At 31.7% G+C, this 18,921-nt stretch overlaps 2 protein-coding genes across 3 annotated transcripts; both read right to left on the bottom strand.

The window, feature by feature from the left end:
- Positions 1–1,625: 1,625 nt before the first annotated feature.
- Positions 1,626–3,247, bottom strand: PDLP7 (plasmodesmata-located protein 7). 2 transcript variants are annotated; one of them, XM_012231031.4, is made up of 3 exons: positions 2,491–3,242; positions 2,088–2,201; positions 1,626–1,964 (listed from the first exon to the last, which is right to left on the bottom strand). In XM_012231031.4, the coding sequence occupies exons 1-3, from the start codon at positions 3,200–3,202 to the stop codon at positions 1,957–1,959; spliced, it is 834 nt and encodes a 277-aa protein (XP_012086421.1). In that variant the 5' UTR covers positions 3,203–3,242; the 3' UTR covers positions 1,626–1,956. The 2 variants fall into 2 exon arrangements, with proteins under 2 accessions (XP_012086421.1, XP_089576674.1); XM_089720548.1 differs by lacking the exon at positions 2,088–2,201 and having other exon boundaries at positions 2,491–3,247.
- Positions 3,248–9,997: 6,750 nt separating this feature from the next.
- Positions 9,998–11,755, bottom strand: LOC105645429 (nudix hydrolase 18, mitochondrial). Its single transcript, XM_012231033.4, has 5 exons — positions 11,494–11,755; positions 11,097–11,211; positions 10,876–10,959; positions 10,659–10,787; positions 9,998–10,442 (listed from the first exon to the last, which is right to left on the bottom strand). The coding sequence occupies exons 1-5, from the start codon at positions 11,595–11,597 to the stop codon at positions 10,281–10,283; spliced, it is 594 nt and encodes a 197-aa protein (XP_012086423.1). The 5' UTR covers positions 11,598–11,755; the 3' UTR covers positions 9,998–10,280.
- Between the last annotated feature and the right edge of the window lie 7,166 nt (positions 11,756–18,921).

Here is an 18,921-nt window from a genome sequence, read left to right as displayed (position 1 = left end):
AAAAAAATTAGTTAACGAGACGGAATCAAATCTCGAATTAAATGTCTCATATATATATATATATATATAATTACAAAAACGAGTTAATTAATTTTATAAAACTTCATGATTAAATAATTATTTTTCCATTTACTTATGAATAAAGAAGAATATGTTATGAGTTCCAAAAACTTTCTTTAGTTTAAAGTAAGAGTGGGCAGAAGTTCTTTGCTCGGGATTCAATTTTCTCAAATTTCACATAAAAAAATTAATGATTTCAAGTAGGGAATTAATTAAATAAAAAATAATTTGATAGTAAATAGACATAAATTTGAAAAGAAGTGCAATATATAATACTTCTCCTAAGGTACAAAAGAGGAATAATGCTAGCACGAGGACTTACCATAGAATGTGCCATCAAACCAGCACTTGTTATCATTATCAAGTACATTAAGAAAAAAAAAAAAATGCGAAATGCAAAATAAATAAATTCAACTCATACTAGAAATTATAAATTATTTTTTAAAAAAAAATCATAAATTTTGATAATTTGAATAAACTTGTGCATATGGAGCTTACTTAATTGGTGTGGTAGGGAAAATGAACTATCCCAACTGATTTTTGTCATTTAATCTATAGTGATTTAAAGTGTTTATCTTGTAATGCAGGAAGTTTAAACTAAATTGTCGGTATCACTTTTGCTTTTTAAATAGATTTTCAATTAAAAAATTTAAAACTTATGTATTACCTGTTATTTTTTTTTCCCTGTTTTATTATCTGAAGGCTACTACTCAAGTCACATTTAGAAATTGTGTTAGAATTTAATATATAATAGTTAAAGTAAATGCTAAAGTATAAGAATAATTAGGATTTTTAACCCAAAACCGGTTTATTAAAAGTTTTTGATATATCACAATAATTTTTTTTTTTTTTTGTAGTGTGTTAAATGTTATGAAATTGTGTATTACCCTTTTCAATTTCCAGCTTCCATAATGCAATGATTTTTCAATTAAATTATATATGTTATTCTAACTCATTGGATCTCTTTTTGATTTTTTTTTTTAATTGGTAAAAGATATGAAATGAAAATAGTAATATCTCACGAGAATGATTTATGGATTGAAGTGTTTTTGAGCTTTGGAGGCTTTGAGAAATGAAAATAGAGGAGGAAAGGAGGGAAACTAACTTTTCGTAAAATCAACGTCTTATTTTCCATGTGAATTTAAATAAAAATACGCATGTCGTTACAAAATCCATGTCACTGTGCGTGTATTACACTTACTTTTTCCATTGTGACCAAGAGCATTGTTACTGAAGAAATTTCAAGTCCAGGGTCGTCATAGAACTGATACAAAATTGAGGGAGCCATTCGGAGAAACAACGAATTTTCGAGAATAAAATTATGAATTAGGCATTTAAAAAAAAAAAATTGATAAAGGATATGAAAGTGCATTGGTTGCAAGTGAACCCTAATTAACTTTCTGTTTGAATTGGTTTTCTGAAGCATATTAGATCCTTCGGTAGTACAAAATCACAATGACATGCCCACTCCTACTCATAGAATACTGTTACAAAAATGAATCATAAAAAGGAATTTGTTTCTTAGCCAAAAGATAAAACAACACAAACACCACACAGTCACCAAGAAAAAAGAAACCGTCTTTTGTACCTTTACAAAAAGAATATCATATTTTTTTCACATTGGACAATACAACTTTGTCAAGTGGAGTGGTGAGAAGATTTTGGAATCTCACCCTCCTTTTAAATCTTTTCATTTGGGTTCATCACATCTTTCCTTATAAAGCCATCTTTCCCATAGTATAAAATTAAAAAATAAAAAAAAAAAAAAAAAAATCTTAACTAGGGCACAAAGGAGAAAAGTTAACATCTTGAATCAAAAAAGAAGAATAGTAAATCACTTGAGAAGGTGGAGTACTGGTGAGGGCTATGCCTTTGTGTTTGAAAATATTCCAAACTTTATTTACCTGCATGAGAATTATTACCATTTTTAATTCTCAAACTAATAGAAATTATATTAGACATGAGACCAAAGTAATCAAGAAAAAGAAAATAATAATAATAATAATAGAAAGGGTTAAAGATTTTACCATTTCCTCCAAACACCTTTCTTAAGAACATGAGGAAAATAATTACTAAAGCCACTCCAGCCAATAGTCCAATGATAATTGCAAATGTCTTCTCACCCTCATTGACAGATTTATCTAGCTCAACATAATTAAATAAATTATTCACTATTTTTGGTAGAAACTAAAAATTAAATGAAAATTGAGATTGAGGTTTATCTAGATTCTAGGGTAAACTATCATTTGCAAATTTTTCATTATTTCACTTACATAATTATTGTCCAAATTAATTAATTTCCTATCATTAGATAATTATTGGATCCTATCTTAGTAAAATTGACACAAGAATGTATAAAAGTAACTATTAATACATTGAATAATTAAAATTTCATACCCAAAATGAATTAAAATTTTAAAATTGACTTACCACTATGATTCTTGGTAAAAGAATGAGCACCCCCTGTAGAATACCTGGCATAACACTTAGCCAAGAACATATCACCGTAAACCGCCGTACCACAGTCACCTTTCAACCGTGTAATAGCCTCCGTCAAACAATCCTGACATTCTTCGACGCTCAAATCTCCGACACATTGGGCCAAACCCTGAACCTCTCCAGACCCGCCAGCCCGATATGGCGCGCCGGTCCTAAGCAGGCCCGAAAATACAGCATCTCTAATACTCATCGCAGCCGTATCATACCCAATAGAGGGCCCACATTTTTTTAAAACAACAGTCTTATCCTCAACGCCTAAAAACGTAGCATTATCATACTTAACGTAACAGCCTTGAAGCTGAAGTGCTCCGCCGCAAGTTTCAGAGCATAAACCACCGAGTTGACTCACTGCTTTGGCTACGCAGGTGGCGCAATCTGGCATTGAAAGGTCACCACGGCATTGGAAAAGGCCGTAGACGACGTCTTGTGGGCTGGAGCCCATGATGGTGTAGTTGTTGTAGGAAGAATAAGTGGCTGAGTTGACAAGAGAAGTCAGTAATGAGTTGATGTTTGACTCGTAAGGTGAGTCTGGTAAGTATTTTTGTTGAGTGCAGCCAAAGAAGACAAAGGAGTCGGTGGAGGAAGGTGAAGTAATGGGAAGGAGAAAGAGTAGGAACGTGAAGATAAAACGTGTTTTTGCCATTTCTAAACAAGCTACTCTACAGAAACAGAGAGACAGGATATATATGTGGTGGTGGCAAGTCTGGGCCGTTGATTTTGATGAATATACATACGTACATATATACTTATGGTGCTTTTAATTAAATTTGTTAATATTATAGCTTATGAAATAAGTTATTAATTAGTTTGGCTTTTTTTTTTTTTTTTTACATATGTCTTTATACTCGAACAAAAATATATTTAAATAAAAATTTTTTAATAATACATTTTTTTTTTAGTATTGAAATTCTTAATGCATTTATCACTGGGCTATGTCTTACTAACGTGCATCGATACTTGTTTTCTGCCTATTAATTAAAGTATATAATTGAGAGCTTTTGCAAGTGAAGACAGTAAAACAACTGTGTCCATCGCATTGTTGCACCCACTTTTTACTTTTTGGTGCTTTGCTAGAAGGGAAAAGAAATCGATTTCCTCAAAAAGGCTAAATTGATGAATTGATAAAATACAACAAAGAAAAAGAAAATTCAAGAAAAAGTGTTGAACTTTATTTAATTGAAAATAAAAATTATAGAGCTACAAAAAATTTGCGAAAAGGCACTTTCACTACTTTATGCCAACCGCATTGATTTTTACAATTCTCACATAGTAAATCTTTAATAGATATATACACATAATGGTTGTACTAATATCGTCAAAATTCGATATAAAATTTTAATTGTTTGTAATCGAAACCTAAGTAGAACATTAATTCAACATTAAGATTTTTCCTATATATATCATAAAAATAGATTCTCATCATGTTTGGCAAAATTAATTATTTTGATAACCGTTAGCTATTTTAATAGTATTTAGCTGTTTAAAACTGTGTTCAACAATAACTTTTTAAATCGTTTTTAATATTTTGCCTAGTCAAATGTCAAATACTATTTTTCATAGTATTTGGTAACATAACGTTTAAATTAACTTTTATAAGTTAAGAGAACATTTTATAAAAGGTTAAAGACATATTCAGTACTAGTAGTTGTTTTAGTAGCTCCTAATAGTTTTACTAGTTAGATATTAGCTGTTAGATAGTAGATATTTAAAGTAAAAGTAATTGATAAAAATAATTGTTTGATTAGTTGAATTTAAAATAACTAAAAAGAAAATTTAAATATTGAGTTAGAATTTTAACTTATCACTATAGAAGTGAACTCATTATAAAATAAAGAGATAATTTATATAATGTTTTATTAAAATAATATAATATGTGAGAAAATTATATGATCATTTTAGAAATGATAATAATTTCAATTTATACAGTTGAACTACAAGTATAGATTACATTATTTTACACAAAAATTTAAATAAAATAATTTAATAATGAATTAATAGCAACCATTAGAAAGAAAGGCTTTAAACTAAGGTTAATATAGTTTAATTAAGGACAAAGCTGTTAAAACATTTCAATCAAAAAATGGAAACGCTGCACAGGTGGGTTAACATTTTAATAAATATTATATTATTCATTAACAATTATTTTATATATTACTTTACCGAACCATATAATTTATAAAAATAGTATTTTAACGTGGTCAAAACACTAAGTGCTTCCTCAAACGTTGTTGGCAAACAGAGTCTAACTCATTTAATGTGTAGCTTTTAAAATTTTACGAAAAATAATTTTAACTTCTAAAAACCAGTTCAAACGCTATATTATTAAACACTATAAAAAACTGATATTTCCTATTTTTAATGATTAAAACCTAAAAGTTACTTAAAAATCTAGTATGGAATAAAACCTATGGAATGGCTAGCGTTTTACCTTCAATCAGTTAGATTAAAGTTAATTGTTATTATTTCATCAAATATTAAAAGAAGCAACATTTCATAATCTGATTTTTCAAACTATAAATACTAATATAAAAGATATATCATTGAACATTATAAATTGTAGCTGTAGAATCAAAATACTATACAGTACATTGAAAGTTATTACTAAACAAAGCCTAGTATAAGGCCCGAACATTTAATTAGTAGTGGATAATTAATCATAATTAAAATTTTATATAATTCTCCTTCATTAATGTGTTTGTACGAGTGATAATCGACATCAATCTCTATAAAATTAAAATATAAGTTTAATTTTTAAAAGCGCAATTGCTAAAAAGGTCAAAAAAAAAATTTAATTAACACTCTAAATTTTAAAAAATAATAAAAAAAAGTTAGGATCTTTATAGGTAAAGAAAAAGATCTTACTCCCTCTATCCCAAAATATAAGTCATTTTTGGTTTGTTATTCTGTCTCAAAATATAAGTCGTTTTGCATATTTCAAAAAGTAATAAATGATGTTTTTTCAATGTTGTCCTTGTTTACACTATAATAAATACTTCATAAGCAACTATTAGTTTTGAGATAAAGAATAATTTGGTAAAATTACCCTTGAATTTTTTATAATCTAGGAGAATTAATTGCTTCCTTAATTCTTGTACAAAAACCTTAAACGACTTATATTTTGAGACAGAGAGAGTACTATTTTGCATATCATAATGTCTGATCAATTTTTCTTTCACTTATAATTACAAATAAATTTACTGCATTAAAACAAAATTACTTCGGCCAAGATTTTAAGAAGAGGGAAAAATAATTTTAGTGCCAAATGTATGGTTCAATTAACTACTTAACCTTTATATTTACAAAAACTAATTTAAATGTCTCTGAGGTTTTGATCTGTTAAATTAATAAAATAGTCTTTTCGTCTAAAAAATTAACTTTCAATGGTTAAATCAATGTGTAAAACCCTGGAGGGTTCTTTATCTTTACCTAGAATGGTAATGGTGACCGATTACCATTCTGTGACGCATTTGTTTAGAATTCGAATTTATAGATTATATATAAAAAAATACATGCTCACGATCCAGCCATATTATGGTTTTCAGAATTGGAATCATCGGTTCTAAACCGGTAGGAATTGGAACCGAAATCGATGGTCTATGGTTTGGTTCTGGTTCCACTATTTTTGGAACCATGAACCAACAGTTCCAAGAATCGGCTGAAACCGTACAGAACCGACGGCTTTTCCAGCCTGTTAGAACCGACAGTTGAAACTGACGGTTCTAAGCAGATTTTAAATTTTATATTAAACGGCTGGAACCGCAGCTTTTTTTTTTTCAAATAGTTTTGTGAAATTCTCAAATTACTCCTCCTAACAACTATAAATAACTACATAACAGCTAGTTTTAAGGGTATTTGTAGAAAACTGATTTTTTAGATTTATTATAAATACTTCATTCCATTTACAATCCCCTCACACAAAATTAAGTTGAAGACTTTTTTAAACAAAAAATAAATTAAGTTGAAGACTTTTTTAAAAATAAAAAAATAAATTAAGTTTAAGCATTTTTTAATTTTTAAGGTATTTTTTTTTAGAAATTATTTCACAAAATTTTAAATTTTAAATTTTGAAGAAAAAATATTCTCTACTTTTTTATTTTACAATTATGCGATTCGCCGAAAAATCAGTCGGAGGACCGGCTGGAACCGTCGGTTTTAAAACCGTTAAGGAACCGGAACCAAAACCGTAACCGTTCAGTTTTAAACCGTAACTGGAACCGTCAATTTTCGATTCGATTCTGAAATCAAAACCGGCGATTTCGGAACCATGGCCACCTCTACTACTATTATGAGACGTGAATAATATGTAAACTGAAATTAGTTCAAAGACTGTCATTCTCTCGTTTGCTTTCTTTATTATTTTGGTGAAATAAATTACAGTTTGGTAGCTCTACGTTAAAATCCCTCTTACAATCTTCTGAGCTTCCATAAGTTAAAATGTTATCCACTGAATTCAAATTTAATCTAAAAATTAAATTCTGAAGATTAAGCAATACATGTTAACAAATTTCTGTGACTAAATCAAACAAGTTCAGTTTAGATTTTTCAAAACATTTAGTTTTGGTTTCCGTAGAAATAAAATCTTTTTTTCGATTCCATTTGTTTTCATGAAGCCAAAGAATAAGTTTAAAATTGTTAAAAAAAGGGTTAAAAAATCCGAACTAAAGAACCAGTATAATGTATCAAAAAATATATATCAATATTCAACAGGAAAAATACAAAAAAAAAAAAAAATATATATATATATATATATATATATATATATAGTCAAACACACCTGTATAGTGTATGAACCAAGTATAGTGTGGGGCATTTGGAGTTAATGTTGAAGAAAATGGTCTCCAACGAGAGCCTTAAAAGGTATGGTCACGAACACACATTCACATGTGGGTGCTTTTGTTTGGTTAGATTGGAAGTTAGCCATAATGGGTTTTTGGTTTTTTTCTCTTAACAACAAATAAGGGACAGAGATTGTAAAGAGCAGACGTCACATTCAATAATGTCGTTTAAGATTTATTGACGTTTGTCTCTATGTCACTGTCGTCCCAACATTAACATTAACCTCTTGATGAGGTCATTTTCAGATATTCTACGCCTTGCGCTTGCTGCCTCATCTACAAGCCCTTTTTAATTCATCATATAATGATTCAAACAATCATGTATAAGAGAAAGACTAAATTCAGCTCAACTGGGCCAAAGCCCATTTGCCATTTTCTTTATTTTGCCTTCCTCAAGTTTCTCTTCCTTTCATTTATTGGGACTTAAAATGGCAAGAAGTATTATTCTCCCTGCATGCATTTCCTTCTAAAAATTTCGTTCTTCTGCCTATGTTTGAATTTATATATATATATATATATATATATATATATATATATATATATATATATTTTATAGAAACTCAATAAGACTCGAGGAGCTTTCAAACTAAACATCATTAAATTCGAATCGACTTTTTCGAACTTTTTTAGAGTCGAGCTTCAACAACTTGTAAGCCGACTTGACTCATTTATACCCCTAGTTCTATCAAGTTATTAAATTTAAAATTATACTTGTCAATAATATGTGATCTGATATCATGAATTCGAATTCTCTTGCCCATAAATATTTTCACAAATTTAACAAGTTAGGAGAGCTATCCTATTTTTTAACCTATTATGTTCATTTAACACATTATGTTAATTTAACCCATTGACCATCCTTTAGGATAAATAAAATAAAATAAAATAAAATGACTCTTATCTGATATATATTAATAAAAATTGTACTCATCTCAATATAAATTGTAATCTAGCGGTTGGAAAAGTTATTCCTATTAGAATGATCTGAATGGTCTCCTTAATATTTAACATACAATTGGGACTAAAACTATTATTTGATTTTAATTTAATTAATGATACATTTCCGAATATAATTTTCTCTTAAATACTTTTTAACCTAAAACATAATAAATAAATAAATAAATAAATAGCAAGCAAGTTATGTATGGATGGAGTTATTATTCAATCGATATTCCATTCACTATCCTTCTTTTTTATTTTTTATTTATTTTAATGTAACTTAAACTTGGGAGTTTATAAAATTGTATATATAAATAAACCCATAAAAATATTCTTCATGCAACCATTATCAGTGGGCTACCCACTGTTTTGGTGGAAATATTGGTAAACGTGCAAACTGGGCCTAATCCATCATCCTCCTATCAATATACTATTATGCGTAACATCTAATAATAATTATAACAATAACAACAAAAATAACCCTTTTCAAAAAAAAAAAAAAATGATAACAACAATAATAATAACAATAATGACAATAATAATAATAAATTAATTATAATAAAAGAGTATGTGATATACCAAAGTATTAGATGGGCATACCATGAATTATATTTTCAAATAAAATTTATCTATTAAGTTCGGTAGTTATCCGTCGTAAATATAAAAAAATATATAAAAAAGATCTAGCCATAAATGCGAAATTTTAGAAATGATGAAAAATTTTAAACACTAATTCACTTGAATTAATAGAATATGAAATCAGTGAATTTTCAAAGTCCATGAAATTCACATTCTATAATTTAATTAGAAAATTAGAAAATAAAAATTCATGGATTGCTTTTGGAATAAAATTAAGTGAATGAAATCTCATTTAAAGAATGACACAAACTTATGAAACGAAATTTCTGCAGCAATTACCTAGCATTCAATTCTATTTAATAATATTCAACATTTAGTAAATATTTTTAGCTTTTGTTATTTATGGTTTTCTAAAGCCAATTAGAAAAAAGAAAAGAAAGTAAAATAAAACCACTTTTAAAAACTAGTTATGTCTGTCTGGTTTACTACCTCTTATAAAAAGTGCGGAGAAAAAGAAATCTCTCAGTTAGAAAAAGAGATCTCGAATTTAAATTTTCTCCTCTATAAAAATTATTACCAATCTAATGAACTTTACAAAAACAGGATAATTCTCTGCTGAGTAGCTCACGGTATTTTCTCCTCTATAAAAATTATTACCAATTTAATGAACTTTACAAAAACATGATAATTCCCTGCTGAGTAGCTCACTGTATTTTTCCGATCAATTAGGCTCTCGTAACTAGAGTAACAAGTAAACTCTAAACACAACTGCAGAGCTCGTTAGATACAGAGCATATATTAAGAACAAGAATAACAATTTCCACTCCAACTTCCTCTAACTAATTAAAACTTGTAATGGTTGCAATTTTCATTTTTCTTTTTTTCATACTGATATATTCCTAAGCAATTAATTTATTATAAAGTTTGACAAGTTATTCCAATAAAACATAAGAAGGTTCTATGTAGATTCTTTCTGTCAACGCCTGTCTACAGTTCCACGAAAATCTTGCCGATGGATCTTGGATGACAAAGACAATGAGAAATTGAAAGTCATAAGACAGTTAACCGACTTAAAAAATCAGACAAAATTGAAATTTTCCTTCGAAGATTCTTTGCATATAGAAAAAATGTTGTACAATGTCATCAACATCTTTTTCTCTTCTTGATCCAACTTTTTTCTAGTTTTCCCACTAAACAAACACCTAACAAGAATTCAGAACTGAAACTCCAAGAAAGCGAAAACAAGAATATGCAAAAACAAAAGAAACCAAGAAACACTTTCTTGTTCATTTCAATTCCTACTATAAACCTTTTCCACATATTCTGTCCTAAAAAGCCCTCTAATAGCTGAATTCCTCAACAATTTGCCTATTTACAAATTCTGGATGTTGCTCTTGTAGCCTCTTCAAAGCAAGACCTCACTTCTCCTTCTTCAAGTTGTTCCTGTGAAATAAGACGATTAACTAATAGATCTAAAGCTTCCTTCATCCACCAATGTTGACAGCATTCTCTTGCATCTGCGACACTCATCTACACATAAACAAATGGAATAATACACAAAATTAGCAAATCTTGTGTTATGGATAGTTTTGATACTAAGCAAAATAAATGTAACAACCAAATTAATTAACAAAAGACAAAGTAATTTTCTAATGAGTCCTCTTCAGGATTATGAGGTTATGATTTTAAATTAAGCGAAATCAAAATGTAATAATTTTTTCCATAAGAATAGCATTAGGCGCATACCCATTTCCTTTCACGAACATTTTTCTCAGGCCAGAAATCTAATTGCTCCTGAACAAGTAAAGGGAACATGTATCCTTCATAATAAGTATCATGTGTTTTGCTCTTGAAACTCCATTTGCCTAATTCACACTGAAAAAGAATATCCAACCTCAAAAAGATGCATAAAACATCAAGAAATAGAAAGTAAAAGAGCTAAATAATATGCTTTAAAACAAACCTCAACAATGCCTCTTACTCCAGCTTCCTCTACTGTTTCTCTTGACGCTGCCTGTTCTATAGTTTCATCCAATTCCCAACCTCCCTAAAAATGAATAATATTGAGAGAAACTTTAGAGTTGTGGAGTAATTAGAAAAATAACAGTTCTATGAGTTTAGTATCAGCTAATTAACTTAATTATTTTCTTTTTGTGACAGTGATCGAGTTAAATCAATATGCACCTTAGGAAATAGCATTCCTTTTCCTTTCTGTGAACTAATCACAAGAACTTCAAATCCTTCTTCTTCAATGTTCAAGGAATCTTTTTTCTCAGTTTTATATCTATATGGTATACACCTGCACAAGGCCAAAGCAAAGGTTAAATTAGTAACCAAACAACACCTAATGATATCAAAATACCTTAATTATAATAAAAGTTTGAGAAATCCTAATAATCAACACTTGTATCCATCAAACTAGAACTAAATATAAAGCACAGAGCTGGAAACTTGAAGCCCTTTGTCAAATATAGTTAGCAAGAAAATCAGGGGAAATCAAGATTCCATAGGAATTGAAATTTCATATTCCTTCCTCAGTTACTCTCCATAGAAGAGAAAATAAAAATTGAAGGAGACTAACCCAACAACTTGGCGACGACCGCCTTTACTGTAACGCTGCAAATGTCTACCAGTACGAGAAACCAAAGGAAGAACATTATTTTCTTGGGAAACCAAGGCAACCATATTTAGATTTTCTTGAAAAAGAAAACAAGAAAATTGAGAGGAAGAAAGAAAGGTTTAGAAGTAATAATGGATATAAGCAAGAAACAAGTCTTTAAATTGAAAAGAAGAAGGCCAAGGAAAGGTATCAATGGGTTTTTCTGTTAGTGGTTATAATGAGAGAAAAGGGACAGCTTAGCTACTCCTATTAATAATGGATGAGGAGAAAGAGAAAAGGACGGAGCGTGAATAGAGTGTGGGACCCTATTCTTCCGAAATGTCATTTCGCATGCACCAAAGCGTACGTGTAGCTGACTCTGACTTGTACTGGATTATCTAGATGAAGAAATTACAATTTTTCTTTTTCTTTTTCTCTTTTAAATTAAAGATAGTTTTGGTAATTGTATATATATATATATATATATATATATATATATATATATATATATATATATATATATATATATATATGTGTGTGTGTATTTATATATTAAGAACAATAATGAATTTAATCAATTAATAATAGAAAAATAAGGGTTAACATGTCGTAATACCTAGAGCTTTAGGAGATTTGGCAATTTTACTCTATTTTGACTTTGGTTGTCAATTTTATCCCAATTTCAACCATTTATAACAATAACACCTTCAATTGTAATCAATGATAAAATTATAAATAAAATTTATTTCCCAACCATAGTATGACACTAATAAAGATTTAAAATATAAAAATATGAAAAAAAGTACCACTATTCTGTCCAATTGATGTTGTGCAAATTAATTTTTTAAATTTTTGAAAAAAATTTGCTAATCAATAAATAAATAAATTTTTACTATATACTAAAAAATCCTTAGCAAGGGATAAAAATTGAATTGATAAAATATAATGTTTTAATTATGTATGTTTTTATATTATCTATATTATAAGGAAAAAATCATAGTTCTTGTAATTTTTTGGATTGATAATATAGTTAATTTATTTTTCGTTTAATAAAAAATAAATAATTTTTTAATTATTTTAAATCAATAAATGTGTCATCTACTAGATGTGAATATAATAGACATTTGAAATTTTACTTTTTTTATTTATTCAACAATAAGATACTATACTTAGAAAAGGATGTAAATACTTTTTTATTTGTAGTTTCATTTCACTTATTGCAATTGAGGGCGTTATTGCTATAAAATATCGAAATTATAGTAAACTTGACATGAAGGTCGACATAAAATAAAATTGCAAAAGTGAACAGCTTTTGAATTCAAATATTGGAGAAAAAAATATTGCTCTATATTTTATTTCTCAAGTATTAATGTTCCGCTACAGGGTGAATTTATATACAAAATGAGAATGATCTAGAATTTAGCTAAATGTCTAAATCTAATTGGTAGATAAATTCTGTACATTGGATTATATTGCTGAAATAAATGAATGGAAATGATTGAATCAGCAATGATGGATAATGATTGGCTAATGAATAATTAGTTATTGCTGTTGGGCTGTGCTGTGGTGATTGTTGATAGGCTGTAAGGTGGTTGAGTTAGTTATTTAGGTATGGATTATTCTGTACAGCCCCCCTTTAAGGTGGAGATGGGGAGAGTGATGCCAATCCCAGCTTGAGAATGACATGATGAAAGGTAGGAAATGGAAGTGGTTTGGTGAAAAGGTCAGCTGGTTGTCGTTTTGAAGAGATGTGGGGAGTAGTTATAAACCCGGACGATAATTTGGATCTAACAATGTGACAATCTATATCAATATGTTTTGTCCTTTCATGAAAGACCGGATTAGAAACAATATGGATGGCAGCTTTATTGTCACAATAAAGAGGTATGGGGAGGGTGATAGGTATATGAAAATCCTTAAGAAGGTTGAAGAGCCATTGAATTTCACAAACTGTAGAGGCCATACTTCTGTATTCTGATTCTGCAGATGATCTACTAACAGTTTGTTGTTTCTTGGATTTCCATGAAATGAGAGAATCTCCAAGAAAGATGCAAAAACCAGTGACAGATTTTCTGGTTTCTACACAAGCAGCCCAGTCTGCATCTGAATATGCAGTAATTTGAAAGTTGTTATTGCTTGGGAAAAATAATCCAACAGATAAGGTGCCGAGAAGATACTTTACAATATGCAGAGCAGCTTTGTAGTGGAAAGATCAAGGACTTTGCATATACTGACTCAACTGCTATACAGCAAAGGAAATGTCAGGCCTTGTGAGTGACAAGTAAAGTAATCTACCAAGCAATTTTCTGAAAGGTTCAGGATCAGGAAGTAAATTATCCATATTAGCTGTTAACTTGGTGCCCTGACTGTATGGAGTTTGTGCTGGTTTGGCTGTAGATAAACCAGTGTCTGAGATTATATTAGTGATGAATTGCTGTTGAGAAAGAATCATTCCGTGCTGTGATCTAGCAATTTCAATGCCTAAAAAATATTTGGCTTTCCCAAGATCTTTGATAGTGAATCTAGAATGCAAGGATTGTTTGAGATCACAAATGAGACTGAAATTATTTCCTACAATTAAACAGTCATCAACATATACTAATAAAGATAGGAAATTATTTTCAGACCCTTGTGTGAATAAGCAATGGTCATTTGGTGATTGAATAAAGCCCAAAGATAAAAGAAAGGAAGTAAATTCCTTATTTCATTGCCGCCCAGCTTGTTTGAGACTATAGAGGGACTTCAATAATTTGCAAACCTTGCCTTCAGGGACTTTGTGATAGCCTGGTGGGGGTGACATATAGATATCTTCAGTAATTTCACCATGAAGATATGCATTGTTAATATCTAGTTGGTGAATGTGCCATGACTTTGCAGTAGCAATAGATAAGAAGGTTCTGACTGTTACCAATTTAGCAACAAGAGAAAATGTGTTAGTGTAGTCAATTCCAGGGATTTGACTATACCCCTTAGCTAAAAGCCTTGCTTTATACCTGTCTATGCTCCCATCAGGATTATGTTTGATTCTGTAGATCCATTTGTTCCCAATTGGTTTTTTTCCTTTTGGCAAATCAATGATGCCCATGTGTTGAGGAATTTTGGTTTGGTTAAAGTGGTTCAGTTGGTGATCGTGAGTCTAGTTCTGGTAAGGTATGTTCTGGTGTAAGGTGCTGTGTAGGGGCTTGAGGTGCTGGTGGAGAAGGTGTATCAGTTTGTAAAGGTTGGGAATAAGAAGAAAGATTATGGTCAGTAATGTATTTTGGCAAGGAAGAGTGGGCAACTGATTCTGGATGATTGCTGGAGAAGGGAAATATATGCTCATGAAAGACAGTATCCCTTGAGTGAAAAAGGGTTTTGGACTTGAGATTATATAATCTATACCCTTTATGTTGGTTTGAGTAGCCAATCAATACTGAAGGAGAAGCTCTCTTTTGAAATTTGGTTTTGTGTGGGGTAACATCTGTGGCATAGCAGAGACAACCTATGGTTCTGAAATAGGAAAGGTCAGGGACTTTATTGTATAAGTTTTGATATGGAGAGGTCCAATGAAGGGGTTCTGAAGGTAATCTATTTGTGATATATGTGGCAATAAGGAGCAACTCAGACCAGAAATGTGTAGGAAGATGAGATTGAAACATTAAGGACCTGGCTACTTGAACTAAGGTTTTGTGTTTCCTCTCAACTCTTCCATTTTGTTGAGGGGAATACACACAGGATTTTTGGTGAACAATGCCTAAATTTTCAAACAAAGAAATGCAACTGGAATTAATAAATTCACTGCCATTATCAGTTTGGATTGCTTTGACTCTTTTATTGAATTGGGTTTGAACAAAGTTAAAAAATGTGGTTAAGGCTTGGTGAACTTGTGCTTTTGAATGTAACATGAAAGTCCTGGTATATCTTGACATATCATCAACAATTGTGAGCATATAGAAAGCATTTGTAATAGATTTGACCCCATAGGGCCCCCAAATGTCAATGTGTAAAAGATCAAAAGCATGAACTTGTTTTCGCCGAAAATCCCCCCGAAGGACTCGAAAACATCCTTTTAGTGTTTTTGATGAAATATTTTTATTTGGATGCGATGCCGATAAATCGTTCTTATAAACAATTTTGAGTCGCCACCCATTGTTTGGGCAATGGGACCGTTTTTATAAAAATGACTCCATTTTAAACCCAATTTTGTTTTAAGGCCAAATTATTTCAAAAGGATTGGTCAGGCGCATCAATGCAATTCTGGGTAAGGGAATTGGGTACGTCGGCCCGTTGGAAGCCGACGCCCGGAAAAACCGGCCTCTATTATTAACCTATGATTTCTAATTTATTTTAGTTAGAAAAGCCAAAATATTTATTTACTTAAACCCAACCCAAATAAATTGGACCGAGTTCCTATTTGAAAAATTATTTAATCGTCCCAAACAAATCTAATTATCACATAACAATTATTCAAATTAAAGCAATTAAATCAAAGCAATTAAACCAAATAAATAAAAAGACCCGCTCTTGCCTTATGATTCAAGGCGGGCGACAAACCGAATCAAAAATATATAATGGGATAAATAAATGACCCGCTCTTGCCTTATGGTTAAAGGCGGGTAACAAACCGAATCAAAAATATATATACAGATGGAATGAAAAATTAAATCCATAAACCAATAAAAATTCATACAAATAATAAAATAATAAAATTCATACAAATAAATATATATAATCACATTTTAATATTTTAAGCTCAATTAAATTATAATCTGTTCATAGTTGGGTATTCTCAGATTTATTGAAAAAATTAAACTTTATTTTTTTACAAAATTTATATTTTTTTTGTTATTATTTCTGGAAAAATTGATGAATAGTACTGTTCATTGATGAACAAACAGTTACTGTTCATCGATCTGGGAAAAATAATGAATAGTACATGAATAGTGTGTGAACAGTGTTATGAATAGTAGTGAACAGTGCGTAAATAGTATCAATTTCTGGAAAATCTGTTCATCGATGAAGTTACTATTCATCGATCATTTCTGGGAAAATTGATGAACATGTTAAAAAAAAAAACAAAAATATGTAAAGAAAAAATACAAAAATGTTAAGAAAATTACCTGAACCTCAGATTGAGAATTGTAAATGGATCAAATGTCCAGAAGCTTTGTTTCCAAGGATTGATGTGTTTTTTTTTTTATCTTTTAATTTTTTTTTCTTTTTATGGTTTAAATCACCTAAAATTGATATCTAATGCCAATTTTCCTCCAAATTAACTCACAAGAGTTTCTAGAGAGAATGTGGCTGTAGGGTATTTTTTTAGGGTTTTTTTGGATTGTGAAGTTGTGTAGAGTTGTGTGAAAATTGTGAGAAAGAGATGAATTTATAGAGTTAGGTTAGGACTGTAGCAAACAGGTACTGTAGCACACGGCTACTGTAGCACGCGTCCTTTTTTTTTTTTTTGTTTATTATTATTATTTTTTTGTTTAAATCCTTGGATTAAAAGACTTCTAGATGGCATTGACCCATTCATCCTCGTATCATCATTGAATCAGGCGGGGCATAAAAAACACGCGTCAACAGTTTGCCCCCCCACTTTAGCATTAATTGCATAAACGATTAATGTTAAAGTGGCCCACTGACGCGCCTTCAATATTGGGCTGAATGAAGTAGCTGTCTTGATCATCTGGTCACGTCCAAAGCTCAGTCTGATCGGCTTTGTTAGCTCCAGTCGGATCGGTAACGACCTCCAAAACTCGGTCTGATTGGTTTTGAAGATACCTTCTAAGCTCGGTCTGATTGGCTTGAAGGATTTTGATTTGAATTAATTTGATCATCTGGTCACGTCCAAAGCTCAGTCTGATCGGCTTTGTTGGCTCCAGTCAGATCGGTAACAATCTCCAAACTCGGTCTGATTGGTTTTGAAGACACCTTCTAAGCTCGGTCTGATTGGCTTGAAGGATTTTGATTTGAATTGATTTGATCATCTGGTCACGTCCAAAGCTCAGTCTGATCGGCTTTGTTGGCTCCAGTCAGATCGGTAACAATCTCCAAACTCGGTCTGGTTGGTTTTAAAGATACCTTCTAAGCTCGGTCTGATTGGCTTGAAGGATTTTGATTTAAATTGATTTGATCATCTGGTCACGTCCAAAGCTCAGTCTGATTGGCTTTGTCGGCTCCTGTCGGATCTGTGATCAACTCCAAAGCTCGGTCTGATCGGCTTTGAAGTCACCTCCGAAGCGCGGTTTGATTGGCTCGAAGGATTTTGGTTGTGTTGATTTGATCGTCTGGACACGTCCAAAGCTCAGTCTGATCGGCTTTGTCGGCTCCCGTTGAATATGTGATCAACTCCAAAGCTCGGTCTGATTGGCTTTGAAGTCACCTCCGAAGCGCGGTCTGATTGGCTCGAAGGATTTTGGTTGTGTTGATTTGATCGTGTGGACACATCCAAAGCTCAGTCTGATCGGCTTTGTCGGCTCCCGTCGGATCTGTGATCAACTCCAAAGCTCGGTCTGATTGGCCTTGAAGTTACCTCCGAAGCGCGGTCTGATTGGCTCGAAGGATTTTGGTGATCATTTCCAAAGCACGGTCTGATTGGCCTTGAAGTTACCTCCGAAGCGCGGTCCGATTGGCTCGAAGGATTTTGGTGATCATCGGTTTGATTGGCCTTGAAGTTACCTCCGAAGCGCGATCTGATTGGCTCGAAGGATTTCGTGATCATCTCTAAAGCACGGTCTGATTGGCCTTGAAGTTACCTCCGAAGCGCGGTCTGATTGGCTCGAAGGATTTCGTGATCATCTCCAAAGCACGGTCTGATTGGCCTTGAAGTTACCTCCGAAGCGCGGTCTGATTGGCTCGAAGGATTTTGTGATCATCTCCAAAGCACGGTCTGATTGGCCTTGAAGTTACCTCCAAAGCGCGGTCTGATTGGCTCGAAGGATTTCGTGATCATCTCCAAAGCACGGTCTGATTGGCCTTGAAGTTACCTCCGAAGTGCGGTCTGATTGGCTCGAAGGATTTCGTGATCATCTCCAAAGCACGGTCTGATTGGCCTTGAAGTTACCTCCGAAGCGCGGTCTGATTGGCTCGAAGGATTTCGTGATCATCTCCAAAGCACGGTCTGATTGGCCTTGAAGTTACTTCCGAAGCGCGGTCTGATTCGCTCGAAGGATTTCGTGATCATCTCCAAAGCACGGTCTGATTGGCCTTGAAGTTACCTCCGAAGCGCGGTCTGATTGGCTCGAAGGATTTTGTGATCATCTCCAAAGCACGGTCTGATTGGCCTTAAAGTTACCTCTGAAGCGCGGTCTGATTGGCTCGAAGGATTTTGATGATCATCTCCAAAGCACGGTCTGATTGGCCTTGAAGTTACCTCCGAAGCGCGGTCTGATTAGCTCGAAGGATTTCATGATCATCTTCGAAATACACCAT

This window comes from Jatropha curcas, chromosome 4, assembly GCF_041381405.1.
Source record: "Jatropha curcas cultivar XTBG-Jc1 chromosome 4, XTBG_Jcur_1.0, whole genome shotgun sequence".
In the NCBI taxonomy this organism is placed as follows: domain Eukaryota; kingdom Viridiplantae; phylum Streptophyta; class Magnoliopsida; order Malpighiales; family Euphorbiaceae; genus Jatropha; species Jatropha curcas.
The sequence above is the reverse complement of the archived record's forward strand: the minus strand, read 5'-3'. Positions and strand labels throughout refer to the sequence as shown.

Bases quoted from the DNA above. Each gene is read 5' to 3' on its own strand.
- PDLP7 (XM_012231031.4), bottom strand. From the start codon at position 3,202: ATGGCAAAAACACGTTTTATCTTCACGTTCCTACTCTTTCTCCTTCCC. The intron at 2,202-2,490 runs GTAAGTCAATTT...ATGTTGAGCTAG, and splicing joins TTTTACCAAGAATCATAGTG to ATAAATCTGTCAATGAGGGT.
- LOC105645429 (XM_012231033.4), bottom strand. From the start codon at position 11,597: ATGGTTGCCTTGGTTTCCCAAGAAAATAATGTTCTTCCTTTGGTTTCT. The intron at 10,960-11,096 runs GTGCATATTGAT...ATTCATTTTTAG, and splicing joins AAGGAATGCTATTTCCTAAG to GGAGGTTGGGAATTGGATGA. The intron at 10,788-10,875 runs GTTTGTTTTAAA...ATTCTTTTTCAG, and splicing joins GAGTAAGAGGCATTGTTGAG to TGTGAATTAGGCAAATGGAG.